The 22,513-nt window shown below is 35.0% G+C and overlaps 1 protein-coding gene across 1 annotated transcript in view; it reads left to right on the top strand.

Moving 5' to 3' along the window:
• GPR137C (G protein-coupled receptor 137C) overlaps positions 1-22,513 on the top strand; it is a 53,377-nt gene that overhangs the window by 15,856 nt on the left and 15,008 nt on the right. The window contains exons 2-3 of the mRNA XM_060003449.1: positions 14,639-14,682; positions 16,234-16,462. Of these exons, the coding sequence (XP_059859432.1) occupies positions 14,639-14,682; positions 16,234-16,462 (273 nt within the window). The remainder of the gene's footprint in view (positions 1-14,638; positions 14,683-16,233; positions 16,463-22,513) is intronic.

Here is a 22,513-nt window from a genome sequence, read left to right as displayed (position 1 = left end):
AACGCCATATTTTCTTTATAATGTCCGTATAACAAAGCTAAATTACATTTAATACCCATTAAAATGAACTCTGAGTAATTTACACCTTAATTTATGGGAAGTTTATGTTGTTCTAAGTTTGACCAAATATAAAGAAAGTACTATACATCCCCTTGTGATATACCATCAATGTCTGCCTCGCTCTACTATACTATATACATTGCTTTAGGTCAGCCATTATTGTACATTTGTTTTGAAGGAAATTTTGCATGCTCTTCAGCACCTAATATGTGTGATCAATACTTAATGACTTGGATGGTTGAGCAAATTCATGGTAAAGTAAAGGAGTTTAAAAGAAATGTTTCCTCCACACAAATAAAATCAGAATCTCTAACTTAGCGAAGTAGAACTTTGCATCTAACTTGTTTTAACTAAAGACAAACTTCTATAAATTAAGTGTCCTTGTTATCTTTTTATTTTAACTTTGTTGAGGGGTCTGTTTAAGTAGTTTAATTTCATCAATAGTCCTGAACTAGAATTCTGAGAATATGAGTTCTGGTCCAAATCCTATTCTACTTGGCTAATTGATATTTGTCAAATCACTACTTTTCTGGGCCAGTTGTTTAATTTGTAAAGTGGTTAGTCTCAGTGATATCTAAGACACCTGTAGTTCTCATAGTCTGACACTGATAAAGCTTCTAGAATTTGAGGGTTTCTTTAAAAAATCTCTTCTTACTTTATGACCTAGTTCTGAAATCTAATACAGTGTCTGTGAATGCTACCTCTGAGATATGAATGCCAATTTTTAAATTACACATATCATGTAAAAACCAAAGTTTAGTTTGTTTAGGACATAAATATTTAAATATTTAGAATCATCTGCTTTCTGAAATAAGGTGTAGCTGTATATTTCAAATATGTTCTAACTTTTAACAAAAATTCAATTACAGCTGCCATTTTTCATTAGCATGTTGATCACATGCTACAATTTTTTTCAGCTTTAATATCTCAGTATAAAAATGCTTAAGTAATATTTTCTTCAACTTTTGTGCTCTTTCCTCAGCTATTGTGTAGGACTTTGTCCAGTTGCTGATGAAGCCACCTAGGCTGGTTTGAGGTGATACTGTGTACTCTAGGGAACTTTTCTGTCATACCGTGGAATTAGCAGGTTTTAAGCTAATGTGAATGATCATCATCACTGATTATGTTCAAACTGTTATTGTTCTTAAGAAATCTAGATGGAAAGAAAGCAAGCAGTGTTCCTTCTGCCTTTTTCTCCCTTGGGATATTCTATTACTTCTTCTGATACATTCTGCCCTTTTTTTCCCCACCATTATCTGTCAGAACAATATTCTCCAATGACTCTGGCTCTCTGTCTTTATCTTTACAAAAAGCAATTCTGCTATCTTCCTAGTTTGAAAAGCATGAAAGGTTTTATGAAAATCAGTAATATACAATGGGGGATTTTGTGTTGGAAAAACTTTTTAAAGGATAGCACAGTTTCAGCCCAAATACAATTTAGATTAATTTCCTAACAATTCTAAATCCATAATGTATGAGACTCTTAGTTCAGAAATAAATCCTTTATATTCCTTAATATATGTTAAATTTTCTTCAGAGCTGTGCATAGTAAACTAATGAGCAATCCATAGTAATGTGTTATATTTCAGGGTGATTTTCAATAATGAAAACTCACAAATTTTCCTCCTTATAAAATTAATACTTCATTCCTGAAAAAATAGTTATTTATGCTTTTTAAAAAATGTACTTCTAAGGGCTTCCCTGGTGGAGCAGTGGTTGAGAGTCCGCCTGCTGATGCAGGGGACACGGGTTTGTGCCCCGGTCGGGGAGGATCCCACGTGCCGCGGAGCGGCTAGGCCTGTGAGCCATGGCCACTGAGCCTGCACTTCCAGAGCCTGTGCTCCGCAACGGGAGAGGCCACAACAGTGAGGGGCCCACATACCGCAAAAAAAGAAAAAAAAAAAAAAAAAATATATATATATATATATATACACTTCTAGTTAAGTAAAGGGTATGGTAAAAGTACTTGATAGTCTGAAAAATAACACAAAATGAAGGTGTTAAACTGCTTCTAGATCATTATATTTTACTAAACTGATCATTTGGTTTCTGAATATATTTTTCTTGGGCATGTTAATTCTTCAGATCTTGAGCAGCTAACAAATAGTTGCAGTGACATATATATGACACTACTATTAATAAAGCAGTATTTGTCACCCTAAAAATGAAGGAATTAACTTGAACTATGTACCATCAAAGATCTAAATGTACAAATGTATCAAAGAAAACCAGGATCCCTATGAGCCTTGAATTAGGAGTCAGGACACCTGGGTTTTAATCCTTTCAATTTCCTGTGTATTCCTAGACAATCCACTTAATCTCTAAAGTGCAGCTTTATTTATAAAATTAAGTTATTGAATTAAATCTCTAAGGTTTCTCTTAGTCCAGGAGAAGCTGGGACAAGTTTCCAGTTGTCCTATCCCAGCAGAGCGTTACGGACAGTGCTTATTCTCCTAGCAACAATATGTGACAACACCTATGAAGTATTGCCAACCAGGAGAGCTTACCTAAGACATGCTGTCCAGGTTTTTTATTGGGGATCAGCCAGATAGGCATGGAGCATCTCCCTGGCAGACTTTAATTACTCAGTCTCCAACCTCTTCAAAGGTCAAAATGATACCAAATGGCCTGGGTCACATTAATCACATGTTAGCATAAATTATTATGGTGGTCACATGGCCACCATAAATCACATTGTTAGCATAAATTATTTGGTATGACCCAAGGCCCCAGGTAAACAAAGATATTCTTATCAGGCAAGATATTCCAAGGATTCAGAAATATCTTCCAAGAGCTAGGCAAGAGCCAGATCTTTCTGTGGAATGTGCAGGGTTTAGACAACTCAGGCCTGCTGAGTTAATCCTTTGCTGCATACTTTTCAGTGAAGTAATCCTCTAGAGCCTTCTTGAGGAAGGGTGCTTGGTGAGCAATTTCTGGAGGCTTTTCATGTCAAATATTTTTTGCTCTACTGTCATATTTAATTGATAGTTTATAGAATTCTAGGTTGGAGATAATTTTCCCTGAGGATTTTTAAGGTGTTGCTCCACTTCCGGTGTTGTTATTGAAGCTTGAAAGCCATTCTGATTCTTGATCATTTCTATGTGAATTGTTTTTTTCTTTACTGAAAACTACTAGATTTTTCTTTGACCCTAGTGTTCTGAAATGATGTCTCTTCACATGGATCTGTTTTCTATCCATTTTGCTGGGCATTGAACATGCCCTTTTAATTTAGTCACATGTATCCTTTAGTTTGGGGAAACATTCTTGAATTTTTCATTGATTTTCTCCCCTCCTTTGTTTCTGTTCTCTCCTTCTGGAACTCCTAACATTTGGATGTTGGACATCCAAACAGATCTTTTTGTTACCTCTTCTCTCCTATTTTTCATCTGTCTTTTGTCTCTACTTTTTTTAGGGAGATTCCCCCAACTTCTAGCCCCTCTCTTGACATTTTAATTTCTACTAGCTTGTTTAATTTCTATAAGCTCTTTTTTTTCCTCTGAATTTTTTTTTATTAACAGCATCTTGTTTTTGTTTCATGAACGCAATATTTTATCTCTCTGATTCTATTAATAATAACATTGTTTAGTTTTTTCTTTATAATTTTCTTTTTTCTATTAGTTTGTTGTGATCTCTATCTTTCATTGAAAACTTTTGAGCTATCTGGTTATCCTTGGCTGTCTGTTCATAATTAAGAGTGGAAGCTCTAAGCATGTGGGTGAGGCATGTACACACTAGGTGATCTGGCTGGACGATTTGTTAGGGAACCTATGATGATGGTATACTTAGGTCTTTCCTCTTGGGCCACTCAGATTTCTCTGGGGGAAAAGTATTCTAATCCTTCAGAGAATAAAGGTGTAGTTTACAACACTTTGAGAACCTAGTCAGGGAAGAGGGTTTGGGCATGGGGGAATCCCTTTACTTGGTGTTCATTACTAAGCTCCCTGTTTTTTGGAATGGTGCCAAACTATCAACTGTGCCTGCCATCTAACTCTTACTCCAGGCCAGAATAGCCTCTTCAGAGAATAAACACCCAGATATCTGGCAGAATGAATAAGTGGCATTTCAGGGCATGGGCTAGGGAAAGAGATTTAGGGATCTAACTGCTCTTAAACAGCTTTTATCTACCCCTGTTTTAGCCACTTCCACCTCTCAGTTCCAGTGGTACTTGGTTCTCTTGGTTCCTGAACCTTTTGAAGGTTCTGAAATATTTATCAGGTTGGTTCTCAGTCCTCCTCACTACTGGCTTGGGATTCATCACATTTTGTTGATGATCCCTAAGACCACACTCAGCCTCAGTGACTTGCTAGAAGGACTTAGAGTTGTTATACTCATGGTTACAGTTTGTTACAGTTCACGGATAGGGTAAAATCAGCAAAGGGAAACGACACATGGAGTAAGGTCCAGAGGAAACCAGGAATAAGCTTCCAAGAGTCCTCTCCCAGTAGGGCCACATTTCTTCCATAATGAGTTGTGACAACATGTGAAATGTTACTTACCAAGGAAGCTCATTAGAAATTCAGTGCCAAAGTTTTTTATTGGGGCTTAGTCATGTAAGCACTCTTTGCCCAACACCAAAATTCCAGACTTCCATAAGGAAAGCAGGTGTTGTGTATAAACCATATTGTTTGCACAAAAAGCTTAGGCACAATGAAATACATTTATCATTTAGGGAATGGTGAGAATCTTCCCAAAAATCCAAGTTCCCAAATGCCAGCCAAGTACCAGCCTTACAAGCAGGCTTTTCTAAGGATAGCAGTCTCAGGCATACTATATTAACTCTTTTCTGCACACATATCCATCTGCTTTCTAGCTTCCAACACTTTGTTATTGTATCCTTTCCCATTCTACTCACATTTATGGGTTTATATCTTTTAAGAAAATCCCTTTGCTATTGTTTTAGTGGAGTTTCAGGTGAGAACAATTAGACATTTATCTTCAGTATTAACCTGGAATTTTATTAAATTGTAAATCAAAACACCCCACTTTAATTGTATAAAATCATTTTTAAGCAACTTGAGAGAAAACAGACTAAGCAAAGAGAAGAAACTTTAAATTTAAAAAAAGATGTTAGTATCCTAAGAGAGTGACAGAGATTGTATCCTCTGTATCCTAGAAAGAAGAGGCTGCTGTAAAGAAAAAATATTTACAAGATTTTTAAAAAGGAGTTTTTAAAAAATGAAATATAGGATAGGCATTGAAAGAGAACATCTGAGAAAAGTCTGGCTACTCACCTTATAGCTAAGGCATATAAAAGCTTTTTTTTTTTTTTTTTTTTTTTTTGCGGTATGCGGGCCTCTCACTGTTGTGGCCTCTCCCGTTGCGGAGCAACAGGCTCCAGACGCGCAGGCTCAGCGGCCATGGCTCACGGGCGCAGCTGCTCCGCAGCCTGTGGGATCTTCCCGGACTGGGGCATGAACCCATGTCCCCTGCATCGGCAGGCGGACTCTCAACCACTGCGCCACCAGGGAAGCCCAAAAGCTTCATTTTTTTAGTATGCAGCACTAGCAAGGGCAGGCTTGGGAATGGTGCACTACTCTCCATAGGAACTTAAATTGAGATGGAATCTAAGGAAACTGCTTCTGTGAAAGAAATCTACATAGTTGGAAATATATGCCTATCTATTCAGAATGGGGAAGAGACTTTGTTCACCCCAATTTATTTTTGCATCAATTCCAAAGTTTATATAGATATGTTCTCCAATAAAGTTTCTATTTCAAATCAACAAACATGGGAAAATTGACTTGACAAAACGAAATTGTAGGGGCTTCCCTGGTGGCGCAGTGGTTGGGAGTCTGCCTGCCAATGCAGGGGATGCGGGTTCATGCCCCGGTCGGGGGGGATCCCACATGCCGTAGAGCAGCTGGGCTCGTGAGCCATGGCCACTGAGCCTGCACGTCCGGAGCCTGTGCTCCGCAATGGGAGAGGCCACAATAGTGAGAGGCCCGCGTACCACAAAAAAAAAAAAAATTTAAAAAAAAATTGTATAGAAAAGCACCCATTCTATAGGTATTTCAGTATCTACTATCTCCAAGCAGCATGGTTCTGAATGCCATGAGAGACAGTAAATGATATATAGCTCCATGGTGACTCTTCCTCAAATCTTGGGATACCTGTATTAACTAAACTTATGTTAGATAACATTCACAAATAAAATATATTTATCATACTCTCATCTTTCTTCCCTTTACTTGAAGAACTAAATAGGGAGACAAAAATGAGAGTCTGAATTACAAAATAACAAAATCATTTCAGATCACTCATAAATAGGTTAAATATTTTAAAATGTTTGCTAGTGATGAGTGTTTTAAATCTTCATTAATTCAAAAATTATAAACTGATATTTTCTAAATTAGGGACTACTAGTTTGTACGTAGGGAAAAAAGTAGGTTATATGATGAAAAACATTTGTTATCCATCAACCCATATAATTGTTCATAATTTTAGAATAAAGAATAATATCCTTCTAAAATAGCCCATTTAAATTCTAAAATTTGTGTGGAAATGCAAAAGACCCCAAATAGCCAAAGTAATCTTGAGAAAGAAGAACAGAGCTGGAGATATGCTCCTGACTTCAGACTATACTACAAAGTTAAGTCATCAAAACAGTCTATCCTGGCACAAAAACAGACTTATAGATGAATGGAACAGAATAAAGAGCCCAGAAGTAAACCCATGCACTTATAGTCAATTAATCTAGGACAAAAGAGTTGAGAATATACAATGGGGAAAAGACAAGTCTCTTCAATAAGTGGTGTGGGAAAAATGAACAGCTACATGTAAAAGAATGAAATTAGAACATATTCTCACACCATATACACAAATAAACTCAAAATGGATTAAAGACCAGAAGCCATAAAACTCCTAGAAGAAAACATAGGCAGAACACTCTTTAACCTGAATCATAGCAATATTTTTTGGATCTAAGGCAAAGAAAGCAAACACAAAAATAAACAAATGGGACCCAATCAAACATAAAAGCTTTTGTATAGCAAAGGAAACCATCAACAAAACAAAAAGACAATCTACTGAATGGGAGAAAATATTTGCAGATATGACCAATAAGGGATTAATATCCAAAACATAGAAACAGCTCATTCAACTCAACATCAATAAAAACAAACAACCTGATTAAAATATGGGCAGAAGACCTAATCAAATTTTTCCATAGGAAACATATAGATGGCCAACAGACACTAATCATCAGAGAAATGCAAATCAAAACCACATTGAAATATTACCTCACACCTGTCAGAATGGCTATCATCAAAAAGACCACAAATAAATGTTGGTGAGGATGTGGAGAAAAGGGAACCCTCATACACTGTTGGTGGGAGTGTAAATTGGTGCAGCCACTATGGAAAACAGTATGGAGTTTCCTCAAAAACTAAAGATAAAGCTACCATATGATCAAGCAATTCCACTCTTGGGTTTATATCTGAAAAAAGTGAAAACACTAATTCAAAAAGATACATGCACCCCAATGTTCATAGCAGCATCATTTACAATAGTCAAAATATGGAAACAACCTAAGTGTCCATCAACAGATAAATGGATAAAGAAGATGTGGTATACACATACAGTGGAGTACTACTCAGCCATAAAAATAGGATGAAATTTTACCATTTGCAACAACATGGATGTACTTGGAGGGTATTATGCTCAGTAAAATAAGTCAGACAGAGAAAGACAAATACCATATGTTATCGTTTGTATGTGGAATCTAAAAAATAAACGAATGAATATAACAAAACAGAAACAGACTCACAGATATAGAGAACAAACTAGTGGTTACCAGGGAGAGAGGGAAGAGGGGGTATTAAGATAGGGGTATTAAGAAGTACAGACTACTATGTACACAGTACATAAATTGCAAGGATATATTATACAACACAGGGAATATGGCCAATATTTTATAATAACTTTGGAGTATAATTTGTGAAAAATTTTTGAATCACTATGTTGTACACCTGAAACTAATATAATCAAATATACTTCAATTTTTTTAAGTGTTTAATTAAAAAGTAAAATAAAATGACCCATTTATTCAGTTTTTCTGATACTAAGAAAGACCTGGAAAGATATGGCCCCTCTGACATAAATTGGCATCAGCAAATCATTTACATGTATGCTATTTACCATTCTAAACTTCTGGAAATCTACATAAAGTACATGTTTACTGTGCTTCATGAACTATCATTCACTGTCTTAACATCTTAACAAATGATAATTGCTTGACATTTTTTATATGAATTTTGTTTACCTAGCATCATGTCCTGTTAGCTATATTCTACAAAATACTTGGAATCTACTAATATCAGGTCATCATTTTTAATCTTATTGTAATCTCAATGTGATTGAAGCACCTGGTTGTGTTTATATGATGCATTGTAACATTCTGCAAATCTGGGACCACTGCTGACCTTTAATTCTTTCTTTGTTCAGCTCAACTCCCTCTCACACTCATTATTTATCCCATCCCATGACCTTTTAGATTACACTTTCTACCCTGTCCCCATTCTCTTCTTCATTTGAACCTTTTAAATGCCTTCACTGAACTCTAGCTTTTTCCAGACAACACTTCGTAAACACCCCATCTCAATTTGTGGGAAGAACAGTTAGCCTGTTTTATGTTTCCCAGTACACCTTCTGATGTTATACCATCATCATCTGTCTTAAACCCATGCCATCTGATTAGGTCATCACTGGCTATAATAATAACTTCCACTTTCCTGGGTGAATCATCACTTTCTTTCTTCTGGCCCTGTCTCTTGAACATCTATAGATGTCCTTCAAAGCCCATATTGATAATGCATCCAATGTCTCTCAATTCAGTGGCTTCTCAGAGCTCTAAAACCCTCCATTTCTATTTGAGCTACTCAGCAGCATGACCACACCTTGGATCAACTCTTGAAAATGAAGCAATTCTTTCCAACCCGTTTCTTCTCTTTCCCCTTATACATATGGAATTCATCCCTTTATATGTTTTTTACCCTCATCCTAACCTTTACTCACTTTACCCCTTTTGTTTCCCCACTCCGTTAGCTTCTTTTTGATGTCATTTTGCATTTAGAACCTATGGTCAGTCTAGTATTCCTCATCCCTTGACTTTGCTGTGCCAATGTGGTTCACTCACCCACTTTTTCTTTCTCTACAATAGTTCCACGTGTCTAAATAGTTCTAAATTTTTGCTTGAAAAATGCAATGTAGTTATTTGAACTTTTTATAATGGTATCTTTTTTTCTGTTAGAGTGTTTCAATTTTCAAATTAGGAACCCTTACTGACCACATATACTGTCAACTGCCTGACTTTAACTGGACCTCTCTGCTTCTCAATATAATCTATTATAGCCCTTCTATTCATGTGTTCCAAATATTTTCCATATTCCAAGGGCTTAAATCTAACATCTCTTCTCAGGATATGACCTTGCCTCCTACTTTACTAGAAAAGAATAGAATCCATCTGCCAAATTCTCTCATCCATCTTCTCTACATCAAAATGTTGTGTCTGTGCTACATCCCCACTTCTTATTCTAGCAAAGAGAGGTTTGTAGATTATTTTAAATTTTCTGTGCAGACCTCCAAATTTTTCTTCAACTGTCTTTTCTACCCTCTTGACTCAATAGTATGTGTTTTCCTTTTCAAGGCTGACCTGCCTCACCTAGAGCCTTCTTTAGCAATTGAACTCTCCTTTCCTCACTCCCACTCTCCTCCATTTACCATTTCACCCCCTCTAGTTCATTTTTGATCAGCAGATTATTAAATCAGAAACTGTGAAAATCTGAGATTTTACCCTACTTGAAAGCTGACAGGTTAGCCTGCCACAGTTTTATAATACATATACCAACAGAAAACAGAAGACCCATGGGTCAGAGAAAAAGACCATTTATTACTCATGGCAAAAAAACAAAAAGCAACCAAAGCAATATTTTGAATCAAGCGCCCAAGCCCAATTCCTGTAAGGCAACACAATGAGAGCCAGATGTTACCTGTGTATGCAGCAAGGTGTGTTACGGGAGAGAAACCCCAAAATGAGGAAGACAGACAGACCTTATCTTTACTCTGGAATGTAAGCAAATCTTCACCAAGGAGAGAGAGGAAGACTTTACTCCCCTGGAATATCTCCAGGGAGGGAAATGTTCTCTATATTATACCAATCAGGAGACAGATCTTCCCTCTGACCCTAAGGTAGACACTATCTCTAATTTTCAAGGATGTTTGCTGTGCAAACCCCTTGCATAGTAGAAAACCTGGCATGTAGAAACCTGCAATATTCCAATACATGATTTCCAATACAAATTTTCCTTTTCTTATCTCCTATCTTCAAATATATCTCATATAATCTGTGCTCACTGCCTTTGTCATCTTAATTCCTTGCATTTTTTCCTGTCATTCCGCTGAAAACTATTCTCTTCAAGATACCTCAATCAAATGGTTGTTTCTTAATTATTCTTGACTTTTTGCCGAATTTAACAATGGCTGAACTTTCTTCCTTTCACCTCTAAAGTACTCCACTGCTGTGACTAGTCTGATTCTTAAGCCTGTGTCCTTTGGTCATCTTTCTTTTCTTCACTTTTTGGGCTTTTTCATTTTGACTAATAAATGTGAACATATCACAGGTTGATTTCTCATTCTACATTTGCTCCCTCAAATATATTCTACTTTGAGTTGCAGCTGTCACCTCTGTAGGTGATTGTGATTTACTTCTTATATTCCAAAACTCATCTGCCATCTCTATTTCTGCCTATATCTAATAAATTTTAAAACTAAGAATCAATTCTATGACCTGACTTTTTAAAATTGTTGTCAGTGAGACTTTCATTCTATCAGTTCTTTAGATTCAAAACCTGAGAATGAGATTGCATGGACTCACTCAAATGCAACAGTCTTTTAACTGGAATTCTTTATGCCATTCTAATCCATTGTCTACACTGTCACCTAAGAAATCACTTGAGCATAAAATCATATTACAGAGTTTGTGGGAGTTAAGGTCTAATCCTTTGACATTTTTATACAGGGTCTCCGTGATTGGACGACTGCTTCCCCCTTCAGTTTCTGCTTGTGCTGTATTTCCCATACTCACCCACACCACAACAACATGCCAAAGTACTTGCTTTGACCTAAATTCACTGCTCATTTATTCAAACATTTTCTGAACCTACTGTGAACCAGGTATCATGCTGGGCACTGGGGCTATACATATGAGTAAGTTACGTCTCTCTTAAGAGGGGAATAAAAATGTAAACAAATGCCATAAAGTATGATTTGTAATGCAGGGATACAGAGTGGTTTCCCTCTTCCTAAGGCACTTAAGGTGACAACATAAAAAATGACAAAGAGTAAGGTATTGAAGGATGAGTTGGAATTTGCTCTATGACCATGAAATCATATTTCAGGTAAAGTAAAAGCGTGTACAGAGGCACAGAGATGTGAAATTAAACCCCTTATTTGAAAGTTGTAAATAATTCAGAATTAGCAGACCATAAGATTGAAGATGGGGATAAAAGGATATAATGATGGGAAGGTGGAACTAAGTGATAAAAGACCTTTTCTGTATCAAAGGAGTATGGGCTTTTTCCTGGAGTAGTATGATCAGATTTACTTTTTTAAAAGAAGGTGTTCCATCATAGTAATAATTTATTCAGGCAAGAATGATTGATAGATGCTAAAACTAGTGTATGGAAGTTTGACAAATAAAAGATATTTACTAGTCTCTGAATACCTCTCCACATGATACTCATTACAGTGGGAAAAACAGTAACTTAACCATGGAGAAACCTGGTAGATACCATCTTAACCAATGATCAAAGTTAACCTCACAGTAATGGGACAAATCAACATCATGAACCTCATGATATAATGCACTGAGAAGAATGCAGCACCATCATTTCTGTGGTATTCCTACCAAAACGCAAATTCTGAATCTAATCATGAGGAAATATCTGATAAACCCAGTGAGAAGCATTCTACAAAATCACTGGTCTGAACTCTTTAAAACTGAATATCATGAAAGACAAAGGGGGAAAATGACAATTAAGGAATTAAGTATACATGAAATCTATGTGTAATGTATAATCTTGGATTTTTCCCTCCCATAAATGGCATTTTGGGGACCAAATGGCAAAATCTGAATAAGGTCTGCAGATTAGATAATAGTATTTTATCAGTATCAATTTTATGATTTTTTTAATCATACTGGTTATATAAGAGAATTTATTTTTTAAGGAAGTATACATTGAAATATTTAGAGGTAAAGGGGCATCACATATGCAACTTACTCTCAAATGATTTTTTAAATCATATATAGAACATGTTCACGTATAGGACATGTTTATAGCAGCATTATTCACAGTATCCAAAAGGTAGAAGCTGCTCAGGTGAACATCAGTGGATGAATGTTTAAACAAAATTTGATATATACATAAAATGGAATATTATTCAGCCTTAAAAGGAAGGAAATTCTGACACATCTACATGTGTGATGTCATGGATGAACCTTGAAGACATTATGCTGAGTGAAGAAAGCCAGTCACAAAAGGACAAATATTGTATAATTTCCCTTATATGAGGTACCTAGAGTAGCCAAATTCATAGAGACAGAAATTAGAATGGTGGTTGTCAGAGGCTGGAGGGGAGAGGAATAAGGAGTTATTGTTAGATGGATACAGAGTTTCAATTTGGGAGGATGAAAAAGTTTTGGAGATGGGTGGTGGTGATGGTTGCACAACAATGTGAATGTACTCAGTGCAGTGAAACTGTACACTTAAAAACTGGTTAAATTGTAGTTTTATGTCATATATATTTTAGTACAACTTTTAGGTAAAAATAAAACATGTAGAGAGGTGAGAATAAAGGAAAAATAGCAAAATGAATAGTTATCTTCTAAAGATACAGATGGAGTTAAGAATGGAAGCAGAGAGACCAATTAAAAGGCTATATAGTAGTAAAGACAAAGAAAACAGATGTATCTGAGGATGATTTAAGTGGTACAATTTGAGATTAAGAGGGTAGTATTTTAAAATCATCTATCACATCTAGCTTGTTAACCAAAATACAATAGATATGAGTAGACGCACAGGCTGCTATCTCTGCCTGAGCCTTTACCTGTCTAACACTCATTTATCCTTCATAACTTGACTCAAATGTGACTTCTCTAAGTCCTGCCTACCTGACCCTTTACACAGTCTCTCCTCTTTCCCCTTACCTCTCACCATTTCCTGCATTGAATTAGTCTATCCCCCTTCTTAGCTGTTGTGGTAGCATCTTTTGCATTGATGACATAATGTTTCAAAATAGTTGGTTTATCTCTTTCTTTCATATACTGAGCTCCTTGAGGGCAGAACCAGTTACTGTATGTATGAATCCATGGTACCCTTCATAGTGTGTGCTCAGTAACTGTTTGAATGGAATCAGTAAGTTACTGAGTACTTACACTGTTTTCCTTTATAATGTTCTGTACTTGCCTCTTTCTTTCCAGGCCCCCCCACCCCCCGCTCAAAGTTCATACTCTATTTCAGTAGTCTTGTAATTAGTCTTTCTACTTCTAGTCTGAAGTTTCTCTGCAGTTGCCTTACGTTGATGCCAGATTAATGAAATTCTGTGATTTGGAGTGCTTACATAAAAACCCTCCATATCTTCCCATTATCTAAATAATAAAGTCCATATTCACCAGTTAGGAATTGAGACCTTCCACAGTATGTTTTCAGAAGTTACCATGTTTATTTCAAATTCTACTTAACCTACCTGATTAACTTTATTCATCAAATATTTGAGAACCTGCCTTTTGCAAGGCTGTATGAAGAAAGTAAGTTCCCTAAATATGATCTCATCTTTGTGTTCATTTTTTGTTCCCTTCTTTCTTTTTACTATTTTATCTTAGGGGTAAATAATATTGGGAGAACACTCACCCATATTCATATTTAAAAGTAAGTCGTTCCATTTTAAGACAAAACATGAGTGATATAATGAAGTTTAGAATAGGTGGCAAGCCATCCTCCCCATTGTCTGGCTTATTTGCAAAACAGAAACAGACTCACAGACTTAGAGAAAGAACTTATGGTTACCAAGGGGAAGGGTAGCAGGGAGTGATAGTTAGGGAGTTTGGGATTGACATGTACACACTGCTATATTTAAAGTGGATAACCAACAAGGACCTACTGTATAGCACAGGGAACTCTGATTGATATTCTGTAATTATCTAAATGGGAAAAGAATTTGAAAAAGAATAGATACATGTAAATGTATAACTGAATCACTTTGCTGTACACCTGAAACTAACACAACATTGTTAATCAACTATACTCCAATGTAAAAAATAAGTTCAATAAATGTTTAAACTGACTTAATTCTGTTTAAAAATGTAGAAATTTAAGATTATACCATAGAAAGTTATTAATTTATTGTATTAAACCTTTGGAAATCTGCCTATGTTTTCTCCAGCGTAGTTCAACTGTTAACTTTTGAGTTTTACTTGCTATCTATTATTATTTGTTGTATCACTTTGAAACACAAAATCAAAACAAATTTAAGAATACTATATTACATGTGTTTTCAAAACTTTCTTTCTGTACTCTCTTTATAGGTTATATGTAAAGTCAGATGTGCAACTGAACTTGACAAACACAAGTAAGTTTCATGAGTAGCAAGATCTATATTTTTTTTCACAGTACAGTTCCCAAGGTAGAAGGGCTTTGTAGTTGAGGATGCCTTAGCAGTTTTATAGAAGATCAAGTAGTTAGATTAGTTCATAGGAAGTGAATTGAGTAATCTGGTCATTCCCTTTCAGCAGTATTGCTGCCAAACACCTTTTTTTGCTGCTCTGTCACTGGCCTACTTCAGATGTCAGATGTTTTAGGACTGTTTCATAGGGTCCACAAATACTCAAGATAGATTATGCTGTTTAGAGTAAGAATATATAGTACAGTTCCATGAAATAAGTAATATTTCAGTACTGATTCACCTCAGAAATGAGATTGCTAAACCTGGGAATCAGAAGCCTTGGGTTTCAGACCAATTCTCCCACAAACTTGCCAGCTATGCAACTCATCTAACCTCTTGGTACTTTGTTTCCTAAACTACTATAATCCCCTGGATGCATGGATAATTTCAAGGTCCATTTTGGGTTTCAAAGTATATAATTATTATTTTTATTGTTTAATCTGAGAGAATATTAAGATCTAAACTTCTCAAACTAAAATCTTTGTACTTTGCATGTATACTTAATAAAGATTGCTTGTTACAGATTACACATTACCTTCAATTTTTCCTTGTGTAAATTACTCCCAAAGGCAAACAACATTTTATGATTCCCACTATTGAAAGTGACCAAAATGGAAGATATTAGAATGGCAAATAAATTTCTAGATCATGTTAATTTGGGGTATAAATGTATTTGAACTAGGATTACTTTCATACAGGAAGCTGTTCCAGCTACTTGATACAGACAGCCACACCTTACCTGAAGAGTTTAAAAATTAGAAGTGGTCCAATTTTTTTTAGGGGGAAGTGGTTAAGCATTTTACTTTGGGAGTAGTTCTGTACGCATAGTAAATATGCAACTTTATAAGAAGATGAGGTACTGATGAGTGTGTGAAACTCTACGTATATTGTCCCTGTGTTCCTCTTTAGTTTTGTTTGAAAGAAATGTTTGCTATAGATAATCAGATGTTCATAAAACTGAACATTGTTTAAAACACATTTCCCTTACCTCTTAAAGTTAATATTAGTGATCAATTTAAATTTATATACTGTATGTTAATTTTCCAAGCAAACTATAAAAACCTTTTATAAAAACCTTTTCCATTCTAATTCTTAGAATGGAAAGGTCAATGAAAATGTGCTCAGCAGTTACGAAAATGAAAAATTCAGGATTACTTGAATTAATGTTAAAATAGTCCAATATTATTCTTCCTGGTAGAGACAACTGAATTCAAGTCCACATGAGATTATTTTTAAATTAGTGCTTTAGAATCTCATGCCATTTTTAAATGGCTTAGATACTAATTTCATAATGGCAAAAATATCCCAAGTAACTCTGAGTAGTTATTAAATTTGTATTAAATTACAAGCAGTTTAAGCTGAAGGAATTATTGTACTTAAAGTACACACTAATTCAGTATTAAGTTTAATTTCTCATTAGTTTTATAAACATCTAATAAACTCATTTTTTTCTTTCAGAATTCTGTTGCATTTGGGCTTTATATTGGCAAGTCTTCTCTTTTTAGTGGTGAACTTGACTTGTGCAATGCTAGTCCACGGAGACGTCCCAGAAAATCAGTTGAAATGGACTGTGTTTGTTCGAGCATTAATTAACGATAGCCTGTTTATTCTTTGTGCCATCTCTTTAGTTAGTTACATATGCAAAATTACAAAAATGTCATCAGCAAATGTCTACCTCGAATCAAAGGTAAGTATATTTCTTAAATTTATACTTGAAAATCTAACTTCAAATCTTCATCCTATGAACCATATTTTAATGGAAATTTTATAATTCTTCAGAAAGCATTCTGAGTGTCAGGTACATTTTTGAGCATGAAAGAATGATCACAAGAAATTAAAAGGTATTCAAAACTGAGCCCTTACTAAACAATGTTTTTTTTAAAGAAGAAGCTCATCATGAGCATATTGTATTTTCTATGACTTATATCCTCTACCCTGGAGGCTAATTAAATGATAGAAACCAGAATTTATACAGATGTATCACAAATAGTCTAATATACAAAGCCATACTAACAACTGAAGATTTCATCAGTAAGGGTGACAGTATTGCCATTAAACAAATTTACCGCATCATGTCTATTCGTATTTGGGTTAGCAACGTTAAGGTGTCATATTGGTAAAGGGGTGTTTATTTGTATAAAGGTTTAGAAAATGTTACTTCACCCCATAATATGAAGTCCCTATGACATTTGAAACAGCTAGTCGTGTAACTAAATTTATAAATGCCTTGCTTCTCCCTTTCTTTATACTTCGGGTCAGTAAACAAAAACCAGTGTTAACCTATTAACAGAAAACCATGAATGTTTCTACTGTTGTTGATTGACAATGTGGTTGAGTGATGAATCAGTGTCCCAGTGTATGTATGGCATTGGATGTGGGGCATAGATGTATGGATATTGGCTCATAGCCCATCGCAGGCTGAGTTCCTCATCTATGCTTCCAGAGTGGTGTTGGGCTCGTTGGGCTTATGCATACATACAAGCTTGCTTTAATGTGGCATCATTGCCTATTCACTGAAGATAAACAAGATAGTGTCTTAAACAGAACAGTCTTCTGAAATATTTTTAGATTTCTATATTGTTATTATCCTTAATATAGTCCTACTAAAGTTAATTAAATGCATGGTAATTAACTTGTCCTTTAAGTTTACGTGGAGATGTTACCTTTATTTTTTAAACATATATCAGTAGAAATATAAATATAGAAATAAAAATAGAAATAGAAGAGAGAGAGAGAGACAGATAGACAGACAGACTCACTTTCAACCCATTAATCTCACCCGGAAAATTATTTTATTCAACTTCTAAACTTTTACTTCCTAAAAGTTAAATATTTTAGCTAACTCTGGCTTCAGTTTCAGTGTTAAGAATAATACACTCACTGTTGTTGTGGTGCATAACCTTTTGGTGTAGCAACAGCATCTTTTCCTAGTGTGATAACATCGCCATAGAATCCATACCTCTTGTTGTCTAGTGATAAAGCATACACAGATGTGGTTGAATTTAAAGAGCTTCTTTTCTGAATACCTAGCAACTTTCTAAGTTTGGTTTTACTCACTCTGATATAGAAAATTCTCTGAATAGAGTTAAGTTGCCAGTCTCAGGAGGGAAGTTCATCTAATAACTCCTCCAGAATTATTTCAAATACCTTTCCCTCGCTATCATATGAAAGATATTAAATTTAAAAGGTACATGCATTCAGAATTCTCTAGGAACACTACAGAGAAACATGTTCAAATACACACCTATAAAGGTAAATATAATATGAGATATTCGATTATTTTTATTCTATGTTCTGTAGTTCTTGGTCTTCCTAATTAGGGTATAAACTTCTTTATTCAAATAGTACGTCATCTTGCTTTCACATTCTCTTTTTAAAATCACTAGGCTCATTTTTGTGTTTTGACTTCTATAACAACATATAGTCATGGCCATTTCTTTTATTCCATCAACAAATGTCTGTTGAGCATTTATATCCTCCACTTTCAAACTGACCTTGTTTCTGGCTGTCTCTCAGAGAGTTTCCTTAAAGTTCAGACTTCAGTCTGTTTTTCTCTTTATTCTTCCTTCCTTCTTCTACATATTTGGTGACAATGAGATCCTCCATGATTTGTCTCAACCAGTCTTACCTACCTTATTTCTAAATGGCACACAGTATGCTTCCCTGTCTGTATATCCTTAGGCCGTTTCATCTTCCAGGAATGTTTTTCCCTCCCAGTGCTCTATTCCTGTTTGTCCTTATCTTACCCAACTTTAAAGGCATAACTCTAATGTTACCCCTTTTTATGACCTCAATTTGGTCCCTTCTCCTCCATCTCCAGAATAAAATTTAGAAATAACTCTCTATCTGAATTCTTTTAAATTTAATTTTATTCTTTTAGCAACTAGACCAGTGCTGTGATTTGGTTCTTTTTCAAAGTAGCAACTCTAACTTGCGTTTTAAATATTAGTTATTGTCAATTTGAATAGTTTATTTCTGCTCTTTCATTTTTTAATTTTTGTTCCTTTGTTCCATATCTATGTTCTTATATAGATGCTTAATTTATTATTTTGTAAACTAATAAAGGTATTAAGAGCAATATGTTTTCTCAAGTACTGCCTTGGCAACTTTCCATAATATCGCTATATTATAGCAACATTCTTATTTAACAAAAACAAAGAAAATTTTTCCGTTTGGATTCCAGCCATGTCTCAAATACTACATATTTACACATCAGTGCGAATTACACATTATCTCTACATATAGATAGATACTATCTTTACACTCCCTTTGGTGGAAAGTCTAAAATTCAGATATCTGTCCTCTTCAGGCCCCCTAACCTCCATAAGAAATTATCAGTTTTACCCTCTGCTTGATTGTCCATGCATACGAATGTGGCCTACTAAACAATGTAGAATTTCTGTACTCCAGGTTCTTGTTAGAAAAAATTTACTATCAACTGTTAAATTCAAAGGCTTAATTGCTGGAAAAATTACCTGAAGTATGTACAGTCTGTCCATTTCCCTGTCTATTCCATATCTTCTCCTCTGCCCAATCCAGTTCATTATAGAGTTGTATTCTGAGACTGCATTGTACCCTGGATAGAATTGTCTTTCCCAACATATACTGTGACATTATGCTTTGGCCTACGTCAAGAAATATGTATGAAATTCTTGTAAGAAACATTTATCTTAAAGTCTCTATTATGTTGTTAAGAATATTGTCCATACAATCAGTGTTCCCTAGAAAAGATCTTTTCCTCCAATTCAGTACTAGGTAAAACATTATTGATTAAATTCTTCTTTTCCCTGGCTACTATGTTGTTCAGAAACAAATATGTGACTCACCTTTATATCAATCGTAGATGACCTTATGATACTCATTTTTGTTTCTGGGTCTACCTCTAGTTTCATCTCACTTTCTTACCCCCACCCCCGCACATTCCTATGTTTACTTTTTATTCTGTGTGTATCTCTGTAACTACTTCAAATTCTCTTTTGCAATGAGGGTGATATAAATGAAAAATGGGATTGGATATACTTTGGGATATGTTTATATCTCTTTTTCAGGTATATTGATTTTTTAATTAATATGAAAAGACCTTAGTGAGAGACAGTATATCATAGTGATTAAGAGCTGGAAACCTGGGATCAGATAGATAATGATCTAAATAAATACCATCTCTCCTGCTCATTGGCTGTATGACATTGCACAAGTAACAGTACATCTAAGCGTCACTCTCCTGATCTGTAAAATGGAAATAATGACAGTATTGATCTCAGAGGCTGTTTGAGGGTAAAAGTAGTACCTACCTTATAAAGATGTTATAAGAATTAAATTAAAATGCATATAAAGTATTTAGTATAATACCTCGCACTTGGGAATGCGCTAACTTACAAATGTTAGCCATTATTATCCTAATGTGTACTAAGGGATGGTAATGTAGCTTCAGGAAGTTCTTGAATACCTGAAATTTTTGGCAAATTGTATCTGGAGACAGATCCTATATATGTAATCAAATTCTCAAAAGGAACGGTGTAAAAGAATAAGGATTACCTGAAGAACAGGATCTCTCTTTTAAATAATTTATTGTAATTTTATTTGACTCTATTTATATCCCATCCCACACAGATTTTGTAAGGATTGAAGTCTCTGATAGATTACATTTCATTGTTTAACTCATTTTTCTTAGAAATTTTTGGAACATGTATTGTTAAAATTATGTAATGGCTTTTTTATTTGATTTTTTTTCTTTTCTTGATATTAGCTTTTAAGTTTTTGTCTGTTGCTTACATTTCAAGTATGTCTCATTAACTTTAAACAAAATATTTTAGAGTTTTTTTATATAAACTCTTTATAGTGTAAACAAATAGTTTATATTTATTGATATGATTGTTGGTATTGGTCCTTTTCTCCCATTAAGGTTTTTTATTGCTGTTTGCTTTGCCTTTATTTGTATGATTTCTGTGGTATATTTGAAATTATTTACTTTTATCAGAATTATAACTTTTAACATTAAAATGCATACAATAAAATTATTTTTATTCTAATATTCCTTTCCATTTTAGAAAAAAATAAGCATATTTCTAAGAATATAGGAGACATATCATTTTTAATGGAAAAAATAACCGATTGGCACAAAAAGGTATAAACCGATGGTAGATGCTTAGTCCCTATAATGGCAAGTTGGAATTATCTACATGAAAGACCACTCAAAGGTGGGGTGGGAATAAAAGTTAAGCTTTCAGCCTTACATCTCTGGTCAAGGACACATACAATTTTATACCTGCATAAGAGTGTAAAAGGAATCATTATCTGACTCAAGGTCAGCTTATCTCCCTGCCCAGTTAGCCATTTACAAATAATGCATTTTCTCTCTCTCTCCCGAATGTCTAACAGTTTTAATTACTATGCAAACCTTTCTGTCCCATGTTCACTCAATCCTTGAGCCATATTAATGAATGTATTAGGATGGAGGCATCATTAGCATCTTGCAGAGACACAGTAACATTCAGCTAAACAACATTTCTGATCTTTCATGCAGACCAGCTGATCCTATAAGACTAAAGAAGGAGTGTATGGTAATTTAGGCCATAATTAAAGAAATAGGCTAAAATGCCATTAATGTCTCACTTCCACCACCCTGAAATATGACTTCACCAGAATTTGGTGAGGATGGTGGTAAAAAAAAAATAGAGGCCGCATCATCCTCTGTAATAGGAATTATTGCCACCTTCCCAATATTCTGTTATAATTTCTCTCCTGAGTCACTGGGATTTTCTTTATCTATCTTAAGCTGTGGTACGTCTTTAATTTACTGCTTTCATTCCTCCAGTTCTTATACTCCAAGTCTTATTTCCTATTCTGTTCTACTCTGCTGCTGAGCCAACCCTCCACACACTTATCCCATTTGAAAAATCCCTGCTTACAACCCTGGGCTTATATCTTTTACCTACTCCTAAGCTCAAGTAGCTTTCCCTTGTACTTCTAGACTCCTTTACTAGACCAGCCAGCATTTTCAGAATTTTTTATTTTTCCATGGTCATAAGGTCCATCCACTAAAAGCCATCTATTCTGTAATGGTAGGGTCATAGGAGCCAGAGATCTAATTTCATTGTGTCTTAGCACAGTGAAACTCTTTTTGAGACTGTTTTAGGCCATATAATTATCAAAATACATTTTAAAATTTACTAATTGAGACTACCTTATTTTCTTATTTTTCATTCTAATTTCAAAATGGAAGTAGCGTTTGTGAGATGAATTCAAAAACTATGTGCAGGGTTCTACTTCTGGTATTGGCTGAGTAGCTTCCATTGGACCCAACCTTCTACAGAAAGCAAAGATAAATTCTGGACAAAATATAAAAAGCACTGAAGGCACTGGAGAGCAACCCCTTAGAAGAAGGAACCGACACAGTGAGTTTCCTATTTTTTACAGCTTCTAGCCTGAGGGAAAGTCCCATCCATGGGGCAGCCAAAACTTGAAGAGAAACCTTCTATTTTACTTGCTTGAAGAATCATAGGACAAAATTCAAGAAACTATTCCAGATGGAAAGTGAGTGGGAAATCTCGGGAAGAAGATAGCCAGATAGAGGAAGCTCCAAATTCTGATTATGCACTCTGCCAAATTTTTATCCGATACCTGAACTAAGCATGTGCAGGACATACTCCAAGCAGCAGCACAGTTAAGGATAAAGAAATTGAACTGAGATTTCAGCTGCTATCCATTCATGGGAGATAGTTTGGGATTTGAGTCTAGC

Source organism: Delphinus delphis, chromosome 2 (genome assembly GCF_949987515.2).
Source record: "Delphinus delphis chromosome 2, mDelDel1.2, whole genome shotgun sequence".
NCBI lineage: Eukaryota > Metazoa > Chordata > Mammalia > Artiodactyla > Delphinidae > Delphinus > Delphinus delphis.
Note: the sequence above shows the minus strand (reverse complement) of the source record. Positions and strands in the feature narration are given on the sequence as shown.